We start from the raw sequence: 19,204 nt of genomic DNA on the forward strand, positions 1-19,204 counted from the left end.
ATATTTCTGTGTATAATGCAGAAGATGCAGGATCAGTTCATTCCAAAAAGGAAGAAAGTGGTTGTGGCTGACGAGGGAAGTTAAGAAACATAAAGTTAAAAGAGAAAAAGTATAACATAGCAAAGATAAGTGGGAAAATAGAGGACTGGGAAGCTTTTAAAGAACAACAGAGGATTACTAAGAAGGAAATACGCAGAGAAAAAATGAGGTATGAAGGTAAACTGGCCAAAAATATAAAAGAAGATAGTAAAAGCTTTTTTAGGTATGTGAAAGGCAAAAAAATGGTTAAGACTAAAATTGGGCCCTTGAAGACAGAAACAGGGGACTATATTACGGGGAACAAAGAAATGACAGAAGAATTGAATTGGTACTTCAGATCTGTGTTCTCTGGGGAAGACACAAGCAATCTCCGTAAGGTAACAGTGGCTGAAGGACCTGAACTTACGGGAATTTATATTTGCCAGGAATTGATGTTGGAGAGACTGTTAGGTCTGAAGGTTGATAAGTCCCCGGGGCTTGATGGTCTACATCCCAGGGTACTGAAGGAGGTGGCTCGAGAAATCGTGGACGTGTTGGTGATTATTTACCAGAGTTCGATTGATTCGGGATCGGTTCCTGCTGATTGGAGGGTGGCTAATGTTGTACCATTTTTTAAGAACGGTGGGAGAGAGAAGGCAGGAAATTATAGACCAGTTAGTCTGACTTCAGTTGTGGGAAAGATGCTGGAGTCTATTATAAAGGATGAAATTACGACACATCTGGATAGTAGTAACAGGATAGGTTAGAGTCAGCATGGATTTATGAATGGTAATTATGCTTGATTAATCTTCTGGAATTTTTGAGGATGTAAATCTGAAGATGGACGAGGGAGATCCAGTAGATGTAGTGTACCTGGACTTTCAGAAAGCTTTTGATAAAGTCCCACATAGGAGGTTAGTGAGCAAAATTTGGGGGCAAAGTACTAACTTGGATTGAAAGTTGGTTGGCTGACAGGAAACAAAGTGGTGATAAACGGGTCCATTTTGGAATGGCAGGCAGTGACTAGTGGGGTACCGCAGGGATCAGTGTTGGGATCGCAGCTTTTTACAATATAGAAGATGGTATTAGTAATAACATTAGCAAATTTGCTGATGATACTAAGCTGGATGGCAGGGTGAAATGTGGTGAGGATGTTAGGAGATTACAGGGTGACCTGGACAGGTTAGGTGAGTGGTCAGATGCATGGCAGATGCAGTTTAATGTGTATAAATGTATGGTTATCCATTTTGGTGGCAAGAACAGGAAGGCAGATTACTACCTAAATGGAATCAATTTAGGTAAAGGGGCAGTACAGAGAGATCTGGGTGTTCTTGTACACCAGTCAATGAAGGTAAGCATGCAGGTACAGCAGGTAGTGAAGAAGGCTAATAGCATGCTGGCCTTCATAACAAGAGGGATTGAGTATAGAAGCAAAGAGGTTCTTCTGCAGCTGGGCAGGGCCCTGGTGAGACCACACCTGGAGTATTGTGTGCAGTTCTAGTCTCCAAATTTGAGGAAAGACATTCTGGCTATTGAGGGAGTGCAACGTAGGTTCACGAGGTCAATTCCTGGAATGGAGAGACTACCTTACACTGAAAGACTGGGGCGACTGGGCTTGTATACCCTTGAGTTTAGAAGCCTGAGAGGGGATCTGATTGAGACATAAGATTATTAAAGGATTGGGCCCTCTGGAGGCAGGAAACATGTTTCCGCTGATGGGTGAGTGCCGAACCAGAGGACACAGTTTAAAAATATGGGTAGACCATTTAGGACAGAGATGAGGAGAAACTTCTTCACCCAGAGAGTGGTGCCTGTGTGGAACACTCTGCCCCAGAGGGCAGTGGAGGCCCAGTCTCTGGATTCATTTAAGAAAGAGTTGGATAGATCTCTCAAGGATAATGGAATCAATGGTTATGGAGATAAGGCAGGAACAGGATACTGATTAAGGATGATCAGCAGGCTTGAAGGGCAGAATGGCCTACTCCTGGCCTAAATTTATTGTCCATAAATTTAACTAGACGTAGACGTAATGTCAATTCAGTGGCTACAAGAGCTAGAAAACTGCAGGAGTAACTCACCTCCTGACTCTTTAAAACCTGTCTACCACCTACAAAGTACAAGTCATGAGTGTGAAGGAACACTCCTCACTTGCCTGGATGGGTGCAGTTGCAACAACAAAAGAAGCTTGACACCATTCAAGAAAAAGTTGCCCACTTGATTGGCAACACAAACATCTACTCCCTCTTGCACAGATGTCCAGTTGCAGCAGTGTGTACAATCAATCAACAAGATGACTGCAGAAACTCACCAAAAACCCTTTGATAGGATTTGGGTGTTTGGAAGTACTATCTAGAAGGACAAGGTCAGCAGATACATGGGAAGACCACCACCTGCAAGTTCACCCCCAAGTTACTCACCATTCCTTCACAGTTGCTGGTTCAGAATCCTAGCATTCCCTCTTTAATGGCATTTTGGGTCTACCTATAGAGCTTGGACTGCTCTGATTCAAGAAAGCAATCCACCATCACCTTCTAAACAACAAGGAATGAACAATATATGCTAGCCCAACCAGTGAAGCCCATATCCCAAGAAGGAACAAACAAAAAAAGTCTGACCAGTTGTGTCTGAGCTGACTTTTCGAAAGGAACAACCCAAAACTAATTTTGTTGCTGATGAATACTTATCAATATGTTACATCTCATTGGAGTAGTTGTGCTAAAAATCAAGGCTTGCTATACCCAGAGTAATCAAGAACATAAATATTTTTAAAAGTACACAGAATTTGACTATCATTCCCAGGATAACAGACAGCTTCTGCACGGAATAAGAATGACTATTAATTACATACAAATAGAATCTCGCTCCAGGTAAATAATTATAAACCATCAGTATCTAACTCCACATGATGGGGTCAGTCAGCTCAGGTTGTTGGACAGCTGGTTTGCAACATAGTGACACCAGCAGTGCAGGTTCAAATCCCACACCAGCTGAGGTAACTATGAATGTCCTGCTTTCACAACCATGCTCATGCCTGAGGTGTGATGACCTTCTGTTTAAATTCACCAGTCATCTCTAAGGACAGAGCAACGCTGCAGGACTATGGCAACTTAACCTTTGCCATATTCTAATCCCTTTTAAATAACTCCTGTACACATACGGTCAAATACGGGGTAAAAAAAAATAGATATTATGGATAGAGCAAGAACTGAGAATGCAGTTACTATTGCTGTTCTCATGATTTGCCGAGATGAGATTAAATTACATACAGTGTGGAAACAGGCCCTTCGGCCCAACAAATCCACACCGACCCATCGAAGCATAACCCACCCAGACCAGTCCCCTACATTTACCCCTTCACCTAACACTACGGGTAATTTAGCTTGGCCAATTCACCTAACCTGCACATTTTTGGATTGTGGGAGGAAACCGGAACACCTGAAGGAAACCCACGCAGACACGGGGAGAATGTGCAAACTCCACACAGACAGTTGCCTGAGGCAGGAAATGAACCCGGGTCTCTGGCGCTGTGAGGCATCAGTGCTAACCGCTGTGCCACCATGCCACCCACATACTTGCGTTGATAAGGAAACCTTTTCTTAAATCTTCCTTTTCTGGATGTTTTCATTTGTCTGCAGAAGGCACAGGTTTACTTTTACAAAATGGTCTCAGATTTACTAATTTTAACAAACTCAAATTGTTTCTCTTTATGCTTGAACGTTTTTTTTTCCTGCAGACAGCTCTTGAGATGGTGGAGATCTCATTGCTTTTCACGGCATTCGTAGGTGCAAGCTGTTCAGCTAACTGGGAGCCAGAGGATTGGCCGCCAGAAGGCCTTTGTCATTGGTCTGTGGATTAGCGACCAGTTATCAATCAGCCACATGTTGCTGAGTGAATTGCCATTTGGACACATCCTGGATCAAGTTTTTCTGTAAACCTCCTCCCAGTGCTATTTGAATCAGTAGCTGTCTGTGAGATATTGTATTTGCTTCACCAAATCATTCACAAGCACACTATGTTTACTATATTGTGTTTCCCTTCATGCTTTTGGAATACATTTTACTAATACAAGACAAACTAAAGTAAAACATCCCTTCTGCATCTTTATACCTTTCAATTCCTATTGGCCACATGCTATAAGCAGTGTTTAGACCTGTCTCTGTATCACAGGCTACCCCTGAAGAAGTGGGCGGCACGGTGGCACAGTGGTGAGCACTGCTGCCTCACAGCGCCTGAGACCCGGGTTCAATTCCTGACTCAGGCGACTGACTGTGTGGAGTTTGCACGTTCTCCCCGTGTCTGCGTGGGTTTCCTCCGGGTGCTCCGGTTTCCTCCCACAATCCAAAGATGTGCGGGTCAGGTGAATTGGCCATGCTAAATTGCCCATAGTGTTAGGTAAGGGGTAAATGTAGGGGTATGGGTGGGTTGCGCTTCGGCGGGTCGGTGTGGACTTGTTGGGCCGAAGGGCCTGTTTCCACACTGTAAGTAATCTAATCTAATCAAAAAAGTGTTAATATAACCTATTCAGAACAATGCTACTCTACCATCATGTCTCCATAACTCACTCAAAACTATGAAAAGATTATAATAATATTAGTTAGCCCTTAATAACAGTCTCTCGGGATCTGAATAGAGTGCAGAACATCAAAGAGTTTCCTCCAATGATATGTACCTTTTAAAAATATCATAATTAGGCCATTACCCCGTTTATGAAACTTACTGTCAAAACAGCACTTACATGAAACGTCATGAATTAATGTCAAAACCGGCAATGAAATCTCATGACCAGCTCTATGTACTGAATAAAATTATAGAGGATATATGTTTAATTGATAAGTTATTTAGATCATACAGGTCTAGTATTTCTACTAACATTACTGACTTTAAAGACAAAAGGACTAATATCTCTTAATTATGCAAGGTTAGACTGGACAGATATTCTAATCTTATCGGAAGTAACAGCCAGCATTTAACAAGTGCTTAAAACTATCTCCTGCTTCCCAGGAACAGATATCACACAAAACAGTGTACAGTAGATACATTTAAGTAACACCATAATGCTAAATGTATGGAAGAACTGTGTATAAAAAGAGGCTACTGTAAACACTACTTCAGATTCCATTGCTACCTTGAACTATGCTACTGCTGATGCTCAATAAAGAGGCTATTTTCGATCATTATTCAACACAATTCTATGCTGTATAAACATCACTTAGAGTATCATGTTACTCGCAATTTAAAATTGCTGCAGTCAGAATCAGAATTACACAGCATGGAAATAGATCCTTTGGTCCAACTTGTCCACACTGATCAGACATCCCAATCTGATCTCATCCCATTTGCCAGCATATCTCTCTAAACCCTTCTTATTCATATATCCATCCAGATGTCTTAAATGTTGTAAATATACCTGCTTTCATCACTCTGGCAGTTGTTCCATACACATACTACCCCCTGCATGAAAAAGTTAACCCTCAGAGCCTTTTAAATCTTTCTCCTCTCACCTTAAACCTATGCCATTTAATTTTGGACCCCCACCCAAGGAAAAAGACCTTGACAATTTACGCTATCCATACTGCTCTGATTTTATAAACTTCTATCATTTCACTATAATTTCAGCCTACTATTTCCAGGGAAATAAAGTTCCAGCCTATTCAGCCTCTCCCTGTAACTCAAAACCTCCAACATTCTTGTAAATCTTATCTGAACCCTCAAGTTTAACAACCTTCCTATAAAAGGGCAACCAGAATCGTAAAGAATATTCTAGCCGTACCAATATCCTGTATAGCAGCAACATTATGTCCCAACTTCTATATTTAATGTACTGACCAATGAAAACAACTGTTCCAAACGCTGCCTTCACCACCCTGTATACATGCGACTCCATTTTCAAGGAATTATGCACCTGCACCCCTAGGTCTCTGTTCAGTAACACTCTGCAGGACCCTGCTCATTAACTATATAAGTCCTGCCTTGGTTTGTCTTACAAAAATTCAACACCTCACCTCACTTTACTTTATTTACATGAAGTCCACCTTCTGCTCCCTAGCTTATTGGCTCACCTGACCAAGATCTATTGTACTCTAAGATAATCTTCACTGTCCACTACACACGTATTTTGGTGTCATCTGCAAACTTATGAACCATTCCTCCCATATTCATATTCAAATCATTTTATATGAAATGATGAAAAGTAGTGGACCCAGCACCGATCCCTGTAGCACACCACTGGCCTCCAGTCCAAAAAGCAACTCACTACTATCACCCTCTGTCTCCTACCTTCAAGTCAATTTTCTGCAAAATTCTCAAAAACACATGATCAGGTCCCTGGTATTTATCTATCTTCATGCATTTTAAGACCCCCCAGCATCTCCTCTTCTGTAATATGAACTATTTTCAAGACATCACTATTTATTTCCCCAAGTTGCCTCGCTTCCATGACCTTCTGGACGGTAAATACTGTTTAACATCTCACCTATATCTTATGGTTCCACAGATAGATGGCCATATTAATTTAAGGGACTCTACTCTCTCCCTAGATAATCTTTTGCCCTTAATGCACTTGTAGAATCTCTGCATTCTGCTTAACTCTATTTGCCAAAGTTATCTCATGTCTTTTTATTGCCCTCCAAATTTCCTTCTTAAGTATATTCCTAATGCCCTGTACTCCTCTAGGGATTCACTCAATTCCAGTTGTCGAAACCTTCATCTTACCTGATAGATGCCTCCTTCTTTTTATTGCCCAGAGCCTCAATTTCCCTAGTCATCCAGTATTCTCGACACCCACGAGCCTTTTCCTTCAAACTAACAGGGACATATTGTCTCTGGACTCTTGTTATCTCTTTAAAGGCCTCCCACTTCCCAACCATTCCTTTATCTATAAATAGCCTCCCCCAAACAACTTTTAAAAGTTCCTGTCTCATATTGTCAAAATTGACTTTACTTCAATTTAGAACTTTAACTTTTTGAATACCTCTACCGATTTTCGTAACTATTTTAAACCTAACAGAATTATGATCACTTGCCCCAAAGTTCTCCCCCACTGACACTTCAGTCACTTGCCCTGCCTTATTTCCCAACAAAAGGTCAAGTACTGGTCTTTCTCAAGTCGGTACATTCATATATTCAATAAGAAACTTTTCTTGTACACACCTAACACAATCATCGAAGCCCTTAACATGATGTCAGTCCCAGTCCAAGTTTGGAAAGGTGAAATCTCCTACCATTACAACCTTATTATTCTTACAGATATTGGAGATCATCTTACATATTTGCTTTTCAATTTCCTGTTGACAATTGGGGGAGCCTATAGGACAATCCCAACAATGTGATCACCCTTTTCTTTTTTTCCTCAGTTCCACCCATATAACTTCACTGGATGATCTCCCAGAAATATTGTCCCCCTTGGTACAGCCACTATTTATCCCTAACCAAAAGTCCTTAAACAATCCTGGACTTTTATTTTCTTGTTTCAGTCCATAAAATAGTAGTAAAATGAAAACATTGTTTTTACAACCACATATCCAGTTTTACCCTGAAAGCTATACCAATCTCTTCTCCAATCTCTTCCTGTGACAAAACATTCCAAACACCAATTAGCTTCTGTGCAAAACCATTTTTTTCTAACCCCTCCCCTTACTCTTACGGGTGTGGAAATTTGCAAAAGGACATGAAGAAATTGAAGATCCTTCAAAATAACCTTTCCTAATTATTCTGTCACAACTGTTCCTAACTTTAAAATCCTCCAATAGATCTCCTCTTAGTTTTTTTCTGCTCCAATAGAAACAGTTTACCTTTCAGATTTACCTTTTGTTCTTTTCTTCTTACGAATAGAGGCACGTACAATATCCGATCCAAATTTTTTGTCTGTGTGTCGCTTTGCTCTGACTTCCTTAAACCAATCACCTGTTGCAATTTTTAATTGTTCAGGATTAAGAACAGATTGTTGCAACTTCCTGCAAAATTCACAAGAGAAACATTTAGGAGCAGTAACACAAATTAAATGTAAGAAGGAGCACTTATGTACCAATAATATCTCATGAATTAAGATTCATGATCACTGACCTAAAGCTCTGTAAAAGATTTAGAAAATGGGGGAAATTCTGCATTAAGGCTTCAAATTCTAGCAATTCACTGTACAAAATACAGTACTTCTATTAATTTTGGAATCCAACCCAAAAACTAATAATAGTACCTTAATTAGTTTAATTAGATGCTAAATTGTGCCTGCAATTTTGGAATTCCCTCACAGTTGCTAGAGATATGGCAGTCACTCCAGTTATGAATAAACAAGTTTTCTGCAATAGTCCCAGTGGTATGGGACCTGTAGCAGCTTGTTGAAAATTTCAAGCTTAAATCTTATGACTCAAAGTTGGGAGGAAAACCAGGTTTAATGTATGGAGCTGGAAATTTCAAAAAAGTCATAGACAGATTAAATTAATGGGTATTAAAGGCATTCAATGTTGAAAACATGAGATCATCCACTTTGAACTTGAGAAAGATTAGATTAGATTAGACTTACAGTGTGGAAACAGGCCCTTCGGCCCAACAAGTCCACACCGACCCGCCGAAACCCAACCCACCCATACCCCTACACTTACCCCTTACTAGGGGCAATTTAGCATGGCCAATTCACCTGACCCGCACATTTTTGGACTGTGGGCGGAAACCGGAGCACCCGGAGGAAACCCACGCAGACACGGGGAGAACGTGCAAACTCCACACAGTGAGTCGCCTGAGTCGGGAATTGAACCCAGGTCTACAGGCGCTGTGAGGCAGCAGTGCTAACCACTGTACCACCGTGCCGCCCACAAAAAATCAGAGTATTTTCTAAATAATGGAGACAAGGAATTATGGGAGAACATTAAAATATAGGGATTCAAGAACAGGAATGACAAAGATAATGAACAATATGAAACAATGAGAAAGACTTCATCAGAGACTCTCACTGATGAGGTTATGTGGCAAAGTGCCTGAAAACAAACCTTCAAGCTCAGCAAGCTAACTTACATACTAATTAGAAAGACTAATAGATATTGACTTTTATCTCAAAAGGGATAAAAATGATTTTAATGTTGTATAAAGTTATTGTTATATCCTACTTAGAGCATCATGTTCAGTTCTGAGCACTTCATTTCAAAGGGATATATTATCCTTTTAAATGTGGCTTGTGTTCCCTTGAGAACAAAGGATTGGAGGGTGATTTGGTGGGAGTTTAAAATTAGAGGTGCAATTGGGTAGGAATACAGGAAAATGGATTCTCACCTTAGAATGAGAGCCAGACCTTCCAGGAATGAGATCAAGAAATCCAATTTCACAAAGATTCATTAAGGCAAATCCCAATCCTATTTCCCATTAGTTTCTGTGGACAGAGCCAGTGGGCTGACCATGGCCCATCTCTTCAACAACCTAACTGCTCCAGGACATGAAGTGCCCAGACCCCTGACAGGTGGCTGCACATCTCCCAAACTGTATTAGCTCAAACTCCAGATTGAATGCTATGAAATGACAGGATTGACTGTGACCCACTCCCTGTACTGTAGAGGCACTGACACCCTAGCAGAAAACATCTTGAAAATTTTCAGTACTTGGCTTCTGGTTTCATAACTGGTGTTAATTCTCACGTGGTAACTGATTATGGTTGTAGCTTGTTAATGGTTCACTTGCCTCGCTTGCTAATGAGACAAAGTTAACACTTGGTAATGACTGATAATTGAATATTCATAAGTCATCACAGATGCTTGTCAGAATGTCCTGTTCATCAGCAGGTCTGGCAGTACATATGGAGAGAGAAGTGGAGTTATGTTTCAAATCCAATACAACTTTTCTTCAGAAGTGGATCTATTTCTCTGTTAACTTGACTTCTCTCTCCACAGATACCATCAGACATGCTGAGTTTCTCCAGCATTTGCTGTTTTCATTTCAGATCTCCAGCATCTAGAGCATTGCTGTGGCCTGTTTATCACTTGGACTTGACTACTTCTTTTGTTGTACTCCGCAAAATATTGTGGTTGGTTGCTTAAGATATCTCATCATTGCAACAGCCTCTTAGCAATTGGTGGTAAAGTTTAGTAATTCCCAAGTCAGTGAAAAGTTTCTAAAATGGTAGACATTCAGGAAGCTATGTTACATTCAGGCATAAATGGCCCCAAACTTCAAGGAAAATATCACATTTAATTATTCCAGAAGTTACTTGTGTTATTACACTAACCTTACTGCTAAAGTTAATTAATTCATTGTAAATCTTTTACTTCACAGTTAACATTAAAGACTAACACAAAATTGCACAGGAAAAAATGTCATCAACTGTAACAACTGGAAATGTGAAATGATTATTCAGGTCTAATTGTAAGAATTAAATGTAAAATTTCCTTCTGCTTACTTGATCCGTTGGTCCTCCAATAAACGGAGCTCGGCGTCTCGAGAAAGGACATGTACAATCATGTCTAGCTCCTCATCGGTTAGGAAACTCAAATCAATCAGGTCCTCTACGTTGAAATTTAACTCCATGGCAAGATGTCCAGTGCCAGGTAATTCTTCAAGAGAAATCAGCAGCAAACATCAGCTAGACTTGGTGGTGAAAATACTTTAGTGCCTTCCTGAACAGCTGAGCAATTTTCAGTCTTGTAAACTCTGATCTTCACAGGATTAGCAATGCAGCAATATCCATTCTTAAAGAGCCCAATACTATCTAAATTTGAGGAATGCAAGTTCCAAATCTTCCATTATGTCCCAATTTATTTTTCTGCATTGGTCCTGACAAAAGGTCACTGCAAACAAACATAAAATTGACTGATTTTAATGCAAATCACCAATTTTTGTTAAATTTTGCATATTGGTTCTATAGCATTAAACAATAGTAATCTGCATACTTCAACTGAGGAAGAGTAGACACTATGTATATTCAAAATGACCTGGTTTCAGCCCTTTGCACCTTCACTGCAGGGTTCCTTGTTCTACCAATGCTAAGCTCCAAATACTGCTGCCATAGTGCAGATCATGATGCTGGCTGTTTTCCGTGGAGCGTAAAAGACTGAGGGCTGAGAGGTGTATAAAATCATGAGGGGTGTAGATTGTCTATTTATCCTAAGTCTTTTCCCTTGGGCGGGGGGAAAGAGTCTAGAACTAGAGGGCATAGATTTAGCGTGGGAGGAGAAAGATTTAAAAGAGACCTATGGGGCAACTCTTTCACACAAATGGTGGTGTATGGAATGAGCTGCCAGAAGTGGTGGAGGCTGACACAATTACAACATTTAAAAGGCATCTGGATGGGTATATGAATAGGAAGGGTTTAGAGGGATATGGGCCAAGTGCTGGCAAATGGGACTAGACTAATTTAAGGTATCAGTCCAACTTGTCCACGCTGATTTGAAGGGTCTGTTTCTGTGCTGTACAGCACTATGACTGACTGGCCTTTCGTCATACTTGGAGCCTTATAAGAGTCTGGCTCTTATTTTAAGATTATGCCTCCTTATTCCCTGACTTGAGAAAATAATTTCTCCTCCATTTATCTTTCCAAACCATTAGTCATCTTAAATAGATCTTTAATCTCAATGTACAAGAAAATGTAAGCCTCAAGGTGTTGGATTTGTTACCTTATTACTCTTGATGCTCCTCTCCTACATCTGACACAACAGTGACTTAGCGACAAAAATTGTTGCAGTCTTCTCAACAATACCAGTTTGATTTCATGAATCACCTTTACACTGCATTGGATATGGACAAAACACAGGGATCAGGATTAACCAGGAATCCAAGAACCATCACAGTTGTTGAGATCAATATTTAACTGTTACCACATCAGAGACAGGGGAAATAATTTCAGCATCAGCAAGAAATGTCATGAGGCGGTTGGGAAGTGGGAGGTTTGTAGGGCCTGAAAGGAAACTCTCCTGGATGTATTTTTCAAGCATTTTATAGAGAGGTTGCTGCCAACAGTGCATTTTCCAAACCCCCATATCCCACCTTCCAAATGCCTGTGGGTACAGTTTCTGCACACATAAACTTTCCAAAAATAATGCAAATTCCAGAGATAACAGGCTTAAAAAAAAGGAGACACAAGAGCATAAAGTATAGGAGCAGAATTAGGTCGTTCGGCCCATCAAGTCTGCTCTGCCATTCGATTATAGCTGATAGGTTTTTCTACCCCATTCTCCTGCCCTCTCCTCATAACCTTTGATCCCCTTAATAAAGAACCTATCTATCTCTGTCTTAAATACACTGAATGTCTTGATCTACAGCCTTCTGTGGCAATGAGTTCCACAGATTCACCACTCTCTGACTAAAGAAATTCTAAAGGACTGTCCCTTCGCTTTGAGGCTATGCTCTCAGGTTCTAGTCTCTCCTACTATTAGAAACATAGGTTGTTGTGCTATAACACAAGTGTCATCAATGTGAATTTGCTGTAACGCAATTGATGGATTGGGGCTGTTGTATCTCAAGACATATGTTGGCTGTAACTCGATTACATCGCCAGCATTTTAAGTGCTCTTTCTAAAGTGCACTTTTTCTATGACATGGGATTGTACAAGAATACAACCATCATGTTATAGAAAAACTGGCTGCATTTTCTCCATGTCCACTCTATCCAGGCCTCTCTGAATACGGATGTTGACTCCAGCAGATCTTTAGTCACCAGCTGCCATCCTGAAATATTCTGTAAACTTCAATGAGATTCCCCCTCATCCTTCTAAACACGATCGAATCCTCATCCACTCCACATATGACAGTCTTCATACCTGGGATCATTCTTGTGAACCCTCCCTGAACTTCCTCCAAGGTCAACACAATCTTCCTTACATATGGGATCCAAAGCTGCTCTCAACATTCCAAATGCAGTCTGATTAGAGCTTTATACAGCCTCAGCAGTCTAGTACTCTAGGCCTCTCACAATGAATGCTACATTGCAATTGCCTTCCTATCTGCCAACCAAACCTGCATGATAACCTAAACAGAATCTTTATAGCTGGGAGTCCTAAGTCTCTTTGTGATTCAGATTTCTGAAGCCTTTCCATATTTAGAAAATGGTCTCAGCCATTTATTCTTCCTACCAAAAAGTGTGTAATCTCTCACTTTCCCACGTTGTATTCCATCTGCCACTTCTTCACCCACTTTCCTAAGCCTGTAAAAGTCTTTCTGCAGTCTCCTGCTTCCTCAACACCACCTGATCCTCCATCTATCATTGCGCCATCTACAAACACAGCATCAGTGCTCCAAAAGCTAGTACTTCCAAATAAACCTGTTGCACTATAACCTGGTGTTGTGTGATTTTTAACTTTGTCCACCCCAGTCCAACAGCAGCACCTCCTTATCATGTGGGCTCTTATCTTGTTGTGCAACCTCCTATGTGGCACCTTGTCAAAGGCCTCCTGGAAATCCAAATAGTTAATGTCTGTCCTATGCCGAACTTGCCATTACCTCCTCAGGGAATTCTAACAGACTTGTCAGGTACAATCTGGCATTTTCTAGTCCTCGGGACTCTCCTTGACTCAGTGATTCCTGAAAAATCACCATCAAAAGCCTCCCTGTAATGAGGTCAACTTATGGACCTCATAGAATATATGAGTTCCCTGAAGCCCTGTTAATCTGGTTCAATCAGGGAGCCCTGGCTGAAGGATATGAATAGCAGTGTCAGACATCCTGTTCACTCTTGAGAGCTGGCTTGAAGGATGCTGAATCAATGGCAAGGGTTGTGTGTGTAAATAAAGGTTAAAAAATCAGACAACACCAGATTATAGTCCAACTAGCTTTTGGAGAACTGCTCCTTTGTCAGGTAGGAAGTGAGGCAGAATCAGAAGACACACAATTTACAGCATAAATTCATAGTGTCAAGCAACTGATATGATCCTACTCGTGACCTGATGAAGGAGCAGTGCTCCAAAAGCTAGTACTTCCAAATAAACCTGCTGCACTATAACCTGGTGTTGTGTGATTTTTAACTTTGTCTACCCCAGTCCAACAGCGGCACCCCCTTATCATAAAGGAAGGTTGATATGGTCAAGGTCCATCAGTGCCATTTGCATTATGGGCACAAGTGGAGGCAGAAATCAGAAGGCTGGAAAGCAAAGGATTCCTCAAACCAGCCCATTTTGTGGAATGGGCGGCACCGGTCTTACCAATTATGGAGCCCAATGGATTGGTTAGTCTTTGTGGGGATTTTAAACAAACACGGTAAACCACTTTTCACACTTCCTTGCGTTGAGCATTTATATGCAAAGCTCGCAAGGGACGGTCCTTCAAGACGGTCCATAATTCTGGTACCAGTCTAGATCACAGACTTGATGAATTGTTTTCACTCAGCATTCTGGAGTGTTTCTGATTCTTTGCTAATAAATATGAGGTTGTGAATATAACTATTCTTAAATGTACATTCCCAGTAGCAAATTTGCCCTTTCTATACCAATGAAAATATGTTTTTCTCTTTTTCTTTCAACAAGGGATTTACAAAGGTGAGGGAAAGTAGTCAACCACCAGGTATTTTCTCTCACTTTTCCACACAGAAGAGAAAGAGCAAGAGATAGATGTTTTCTTTCCAGAGAATTGCTGTTTTATCCATACCAGAGGTTAGAACCATCTGCCTCGGAACCAATCAAATGGTTGCAACTATGCAGATCCCTCCTGAGCCCACAACAACTGGGACCTGATTGAAATGTCTATTAAAAGACTGTGTCTGTCCCAAGTTCCTCTTAACAGGCACCTGTGATACCATTCTGGCTGAAATGCTCATTCTCTATTTAAAAAAGGCAACATCGCACATACAATTCACAATGTGTTCCAGTAACTTGTTTTTGAAACTGCAAAACATCTTCCTACACAATTTCCTAACTTTAAAAGGAGTACCTTCTCCCATTCTAGTCCTCAGTCCAAAAACAAAGTGGCCTTCATAATTGTTAAGACTTCCTTACTGATAAATTCCAGTACTTTTTGACAACTGATGTAATACTAATTCATCTTGGTTTCCTATTTTCTCTCTCTCCTTTCTTGAACAGGATTTTTTTTTATATAAAAAATTCCTTACAGTGTGGAAACAGGCCCTTTGCCCCAACCAGTCCACACTGACCCTCTGAAGAGAAACCCACCCAGACCCATTTCCCTCTGACTTATGCACCTAACACTATGGGCAATTTAGCATGGCCAATTCACCTAACCCGCACATCTTTGTGACTGTGGGAGGAAACCAGAGCATCCAGAGGACAGACACAGACACTGGGAGAATGTGCAAAGTCCACACAGACAGTCAGAGGCTGGAATCGAACCTGGGACCCTGGCGCTATGAGGCAGCAGTGCTAACCACTGAGCCACTGTGCCCTTGAACTAGCTAACTTCCAATTCAATGGGACCATTCTAGAATCTCAGGATTTTTGAAAAATCATAACCTGCACATCTACTACCTCATAAAACCCTAGAATACAGAGCATCAGGGTGAAGGGATTTGTCAGATTTTAGTCAGTCACATTTTTTCTCCATAAGGTCTTGTCACACAAAATTAGCTACCTACTGCTTGGCTAGATGTTTTGGATTCAAGTTCCATCTTAGAGCTTGATGGCTCTAGAAGGTGTTTCATAACATAGTCAAACAGTGTAATCATGAATCTGTTAATTGTTCCAAAACATGGCTGGGAAGAGTGGGAGAGAGTCCTGGTTTGGAGAAGACCAAGGTAAGTACAGAGCAACAGCCTTTCTTGTTAAATGACTTCACCACAGCTTCTAACATCATCAAGCATTATCCTCATTCCAATGCACTAACAAATATTTTCTTTCTGCTGATATTAATTATCTTAATTTCTTTCATCTTATTAGCTCTAGGTTACTTTCTATTTCTAGTACGTAAATTGTGTCTTCTACTGGAAAGACAAAGTATTTATTCAATGTCTCTGCCACTTCCTCATTCACATGATCATTTCCCCTATTGCTGCCTCAAGGGATCAGTATATTTCAGCTATTTTCCTTTTACACACTAACAAAAACTCTTATAATTTGTTTTTATATCCCCAAATACCTTGTTCTCAGATTTTAATTTCCATGTCATCTTTTTGGTGGGCCTCTACAGGTTTCTAAAGCTTATCCTAATGGGCAGCCAGGAGGAGCTGAGGTAGTCCATGCTTCTTTCACCAGTCTCCTGACCCCATCCCAAACCACCTCACATGGCTTTGGCAAAAAGGTGTGTTACATCCAATTTTAAAACCTAACTTTACGAAGGGAACAGAAGATTATACAGGAGTTGTTGAAATGGATTACTGAGAGTCGTTTCAGGATTGGAGGATTTCAATTACCTGGATAGGAGGCTGAGGGGTGACCTTATAGAGGTTTACAAAATTATGAGAGACATGGATAGGCTAAATAGGCAAAGTCTTTTCCCTGGGGTCAGGGAGTCCAGAACTAGAGGGCATAGGTTTAGGGTGAGAGGGGAAATATATAAGAGAGACCTAAGAGGCAACTTTTTCACGCAGAGAGTGGTACGTGTATGGAAATGAGCTGCCAGAGGATGTAGTGCAGGCTAGTACAATTGCAACATTTAAGAGACATTTGGATGAGTATATGAATAGGAAGGGTTTGGAGGGATATGGGCCAGGCACTGGCAGGTGGGACTAGATTGAGTTGGGATATCTGGACGGTGTGGACAGGTTGGACTGAAGGGTCTGTTTCCATGCTGTACATCTCTATGACTCTATTAGAGAATCTGGGGTTGTTCTTCTTTGGGAGTAGAAAAGTGAGGAGAGAAGATTAGATGAAGGTGTTCAAAATCAATGAGGGATCTATAAAATAGATTGGATAAAACTAACCCTTTAGCAAGAGAGTTGTGAACCAGAGGACACTGATTTAAGTTTATTGGCAAAAGAATCAATAAGAATGAGGAAAAATCCTTTTAGGTAGAAAGTCGTTTGAACTTGGAATACAAGCCTTGACAGTGTAAAGGAAGCAAGGTGAAAACAATGACTGCAGATGCTGGAAACTAGATTCTGGATTAGTGGTGCTGGAAGAGCACAGCAGGTCAGGCAGCATCCAAATTATTCCTGATGAAGGGCTTTTGCCCGAAACGTCGATTTCGCTGCACTTTGGATGCTGCCTGAACTGCTGTGCTCTTCCAGCACCTCTAATCCAGAGTGTAAAGGAAGCAGACACAATCATGTCTTCATTAGGGACTTAAGGAAAAAGAGGTGCAGGGAAAGTGATGAGTCTCTTGGTGTTTTACATTTAAACAGGTCTTTTGGTCAGCATAATAATCAGTCCAATTATGTTGCCAGCAATTTTTTTAGGCTTTCAAGAGTTCAGTATAAATTTCCAATCTTGTTTGCTAAGCTTGTAGAAAAAAAAAATCAGGTGTTAAAGTAGAAAACTTTTGTACTTTACTTTGTTAAAACATATTTAATACCACCTCATCATTCTCCCACTCGCAATGGGTCGATAAATATTTACTCTAAAAGATGACAGCTTATTAGGGAACTGAAGGAAAGATGAGCAGGGAAAGTGATAAGTCTCAGTGTTTTACATTTAAAACAGGTCTTTTGGTCAGTGTAATAATCAGTCCCATTATGTTTTATAAACCATAGAATCCCTACAGTGTGGAAATAGATTATTTGGCCCAACAAGTCGACACAACCCTCTGAAGAGCACCCCACCCAGAGCCATCTTGTTATTGTATCCCTGCATTTCCCTTGGCTAATGCACCTGACCCATACATCCCTGGGCTCTGTAGTTTAGCATGGCCAATCCACCTAACTTACACATCTTTGGATTGTTAGAGGAAACCTGAGTACCCATTGGGGGCCCCACACAGACAGTGTGGAATCAAACCCAGGTCCCTGGAACTGTGAGGCAGCATGCTAACCACTGAGTCACCATGCTACCCAACAGATGACTTTATTCTCTGTTAAACAAGTACTTAAAATTGTATTTATAAACAATTATAAGCTTTACTATTCTCAAAATATCAATATAACATACTTCTTCCATATTATTCCTTACTTGGTAAACAACCCAATAAGAAAGTTTTCATTAGCAATTGAACCCACTTACTAAGATACATGAACAGACTTACTTCAAGTAACATGCATACTCCTTACAAATATGTCACCACAAAGATCCCACCCTCAGTCTTTACCTGAGGCACGGTGACCCTCAGGTTAAATTTACCACCACCCCATCCCCATCTCCATCTCCGTCTCCGTCTCCATCTCATACTTAGAGCAATCCTCTGATCTTCCAGGACTATTGCAAGTTTATCTTTTTAACCACTTGTAAGCCTCACATATTAATGTACATCTACTTACACTAATTAAGGCATACAAAGCAATGCATTTAGCTTAACAGTCGTTATTATACACCCACACTAAACAAAAACACATTAACATCTGTCTATTCACACGAACAGGAACACACATGGCTGATGTTATTAGCATTAGCAACACTTTTTCAACTAACATATTCATCGTCACTAACAGATTCTCAGCAACTTCAAATTCACAGCTACACTGTCTCAATTCTTATAACTTAACACAATATTTTTGCAGCTAACATAAAATGCAAACTCTAACAAATTGGCCTATTTTATTGCTAAAGCTTTTCTCTCCAGGCACTTTCCTAGTGAGTTCAGTAAACTATAAACATTAATTGCTTCATAAGGCCTAATCAACAGCTTAACCCATGAAACAGTTGGGGGCTTTCAACCAACTGAAGTGAACATTCGCTACTGGATCAGCATCAGCTCAAGTAAGCATGCTTATTTTAACAATGACATTTACCTGATCAATTTAGAAGAATTGCTGAACTGATGAGAAGAAAGGCCTCAACATCAACAGAGTAATAAGGCCCCAAAACAAGCCAGCAGCTGTGCAATTATGAAAGTTGCCTGAGTGGCTTTAAGTTTGCATTAGCAGAGTCAGATATTGTGACACCTTTGATAGGAAATCTAACCACAAAGTGTAGAGAAAAAAAACTGGACCGGAGTTTAGTCTGACATGGAATGAGTTTTAAAGACTACTTCAGTTTGTGATGCACAGCCATATACAGACTAACTCACTATTTTGTACACATTATAACTTCACACATCATTGTTTATGTTATAAACTCAGTTGCACTGTACTTTTGAAAGGAATATATAGGTCATACGTACTTCTGAGCTAGTTCTGCCATTTTTTTGTGTCATCATTGATTTGTGTCTTATAACTCAACTCAGTTGACTCAGTTTCATA

The 19,204-nt window shown here is 40.5% G+C and overlaps 1 protein-coding gene across 2 annotated transcripts in view; it reads right to left on the reverse strand.

The window, feature by feature from the left end:
• LOC132829900 (synaptotagmin-like protein 1) overlaps positions 1-18,865 on the reverse strand; it is an 84,918-nt gene extending 66,053 nt beyond the window's left edge. Inside the window, exons 1-4 of one of the 2 annotated variants that reach the window (XM_060847306.1) lie at positions 18,755-18,865; positions 11,610-11,720; positions 10,397-10,784; positions 7,822-7,970 (exon numbers count right to left, since the gene is read on the reverse strand). In XM_060847306.1, the coding sequence (XP_060703289.1) occupies positions 7,822-7,970; positions 10,397-10,524 (277 nt within the window). In that variant the 5' untranslated portion in view covers positions 10,525-10,784; positions 11,610-11,720; positions 18,755-18,865. The remainder of the gene's footprint in view (positions 1-7,821; positions 7,971-10,396; positions 10,785-11,609; positions 11,721-18,754) is intronic. The other variant, XM_060847307.1, reaches the window with a different exon arrangement.
• Between the last annotated feature and the right edge of the window lie 339 nt (positions 18,866-19,204).

Source organism: Hemiscyllium ocellatum, chromosome 30 (genome assembly GCF_020745735.1).
Source record: "Hemiscyllium ocellatum isolate sHemOce1 chromosome 30, sHemOce1.pat.X.cur, whole genome shotgun sequence".
Classification (NCBI taxonomy): domain Eukaryota; kingdom Metazoa; phylum Chordata; class Chondrichthyes; order Orectolobiformes; family Hemiscylliidae; genus Hemiscyllium; species Hemiscyllium ocellatum.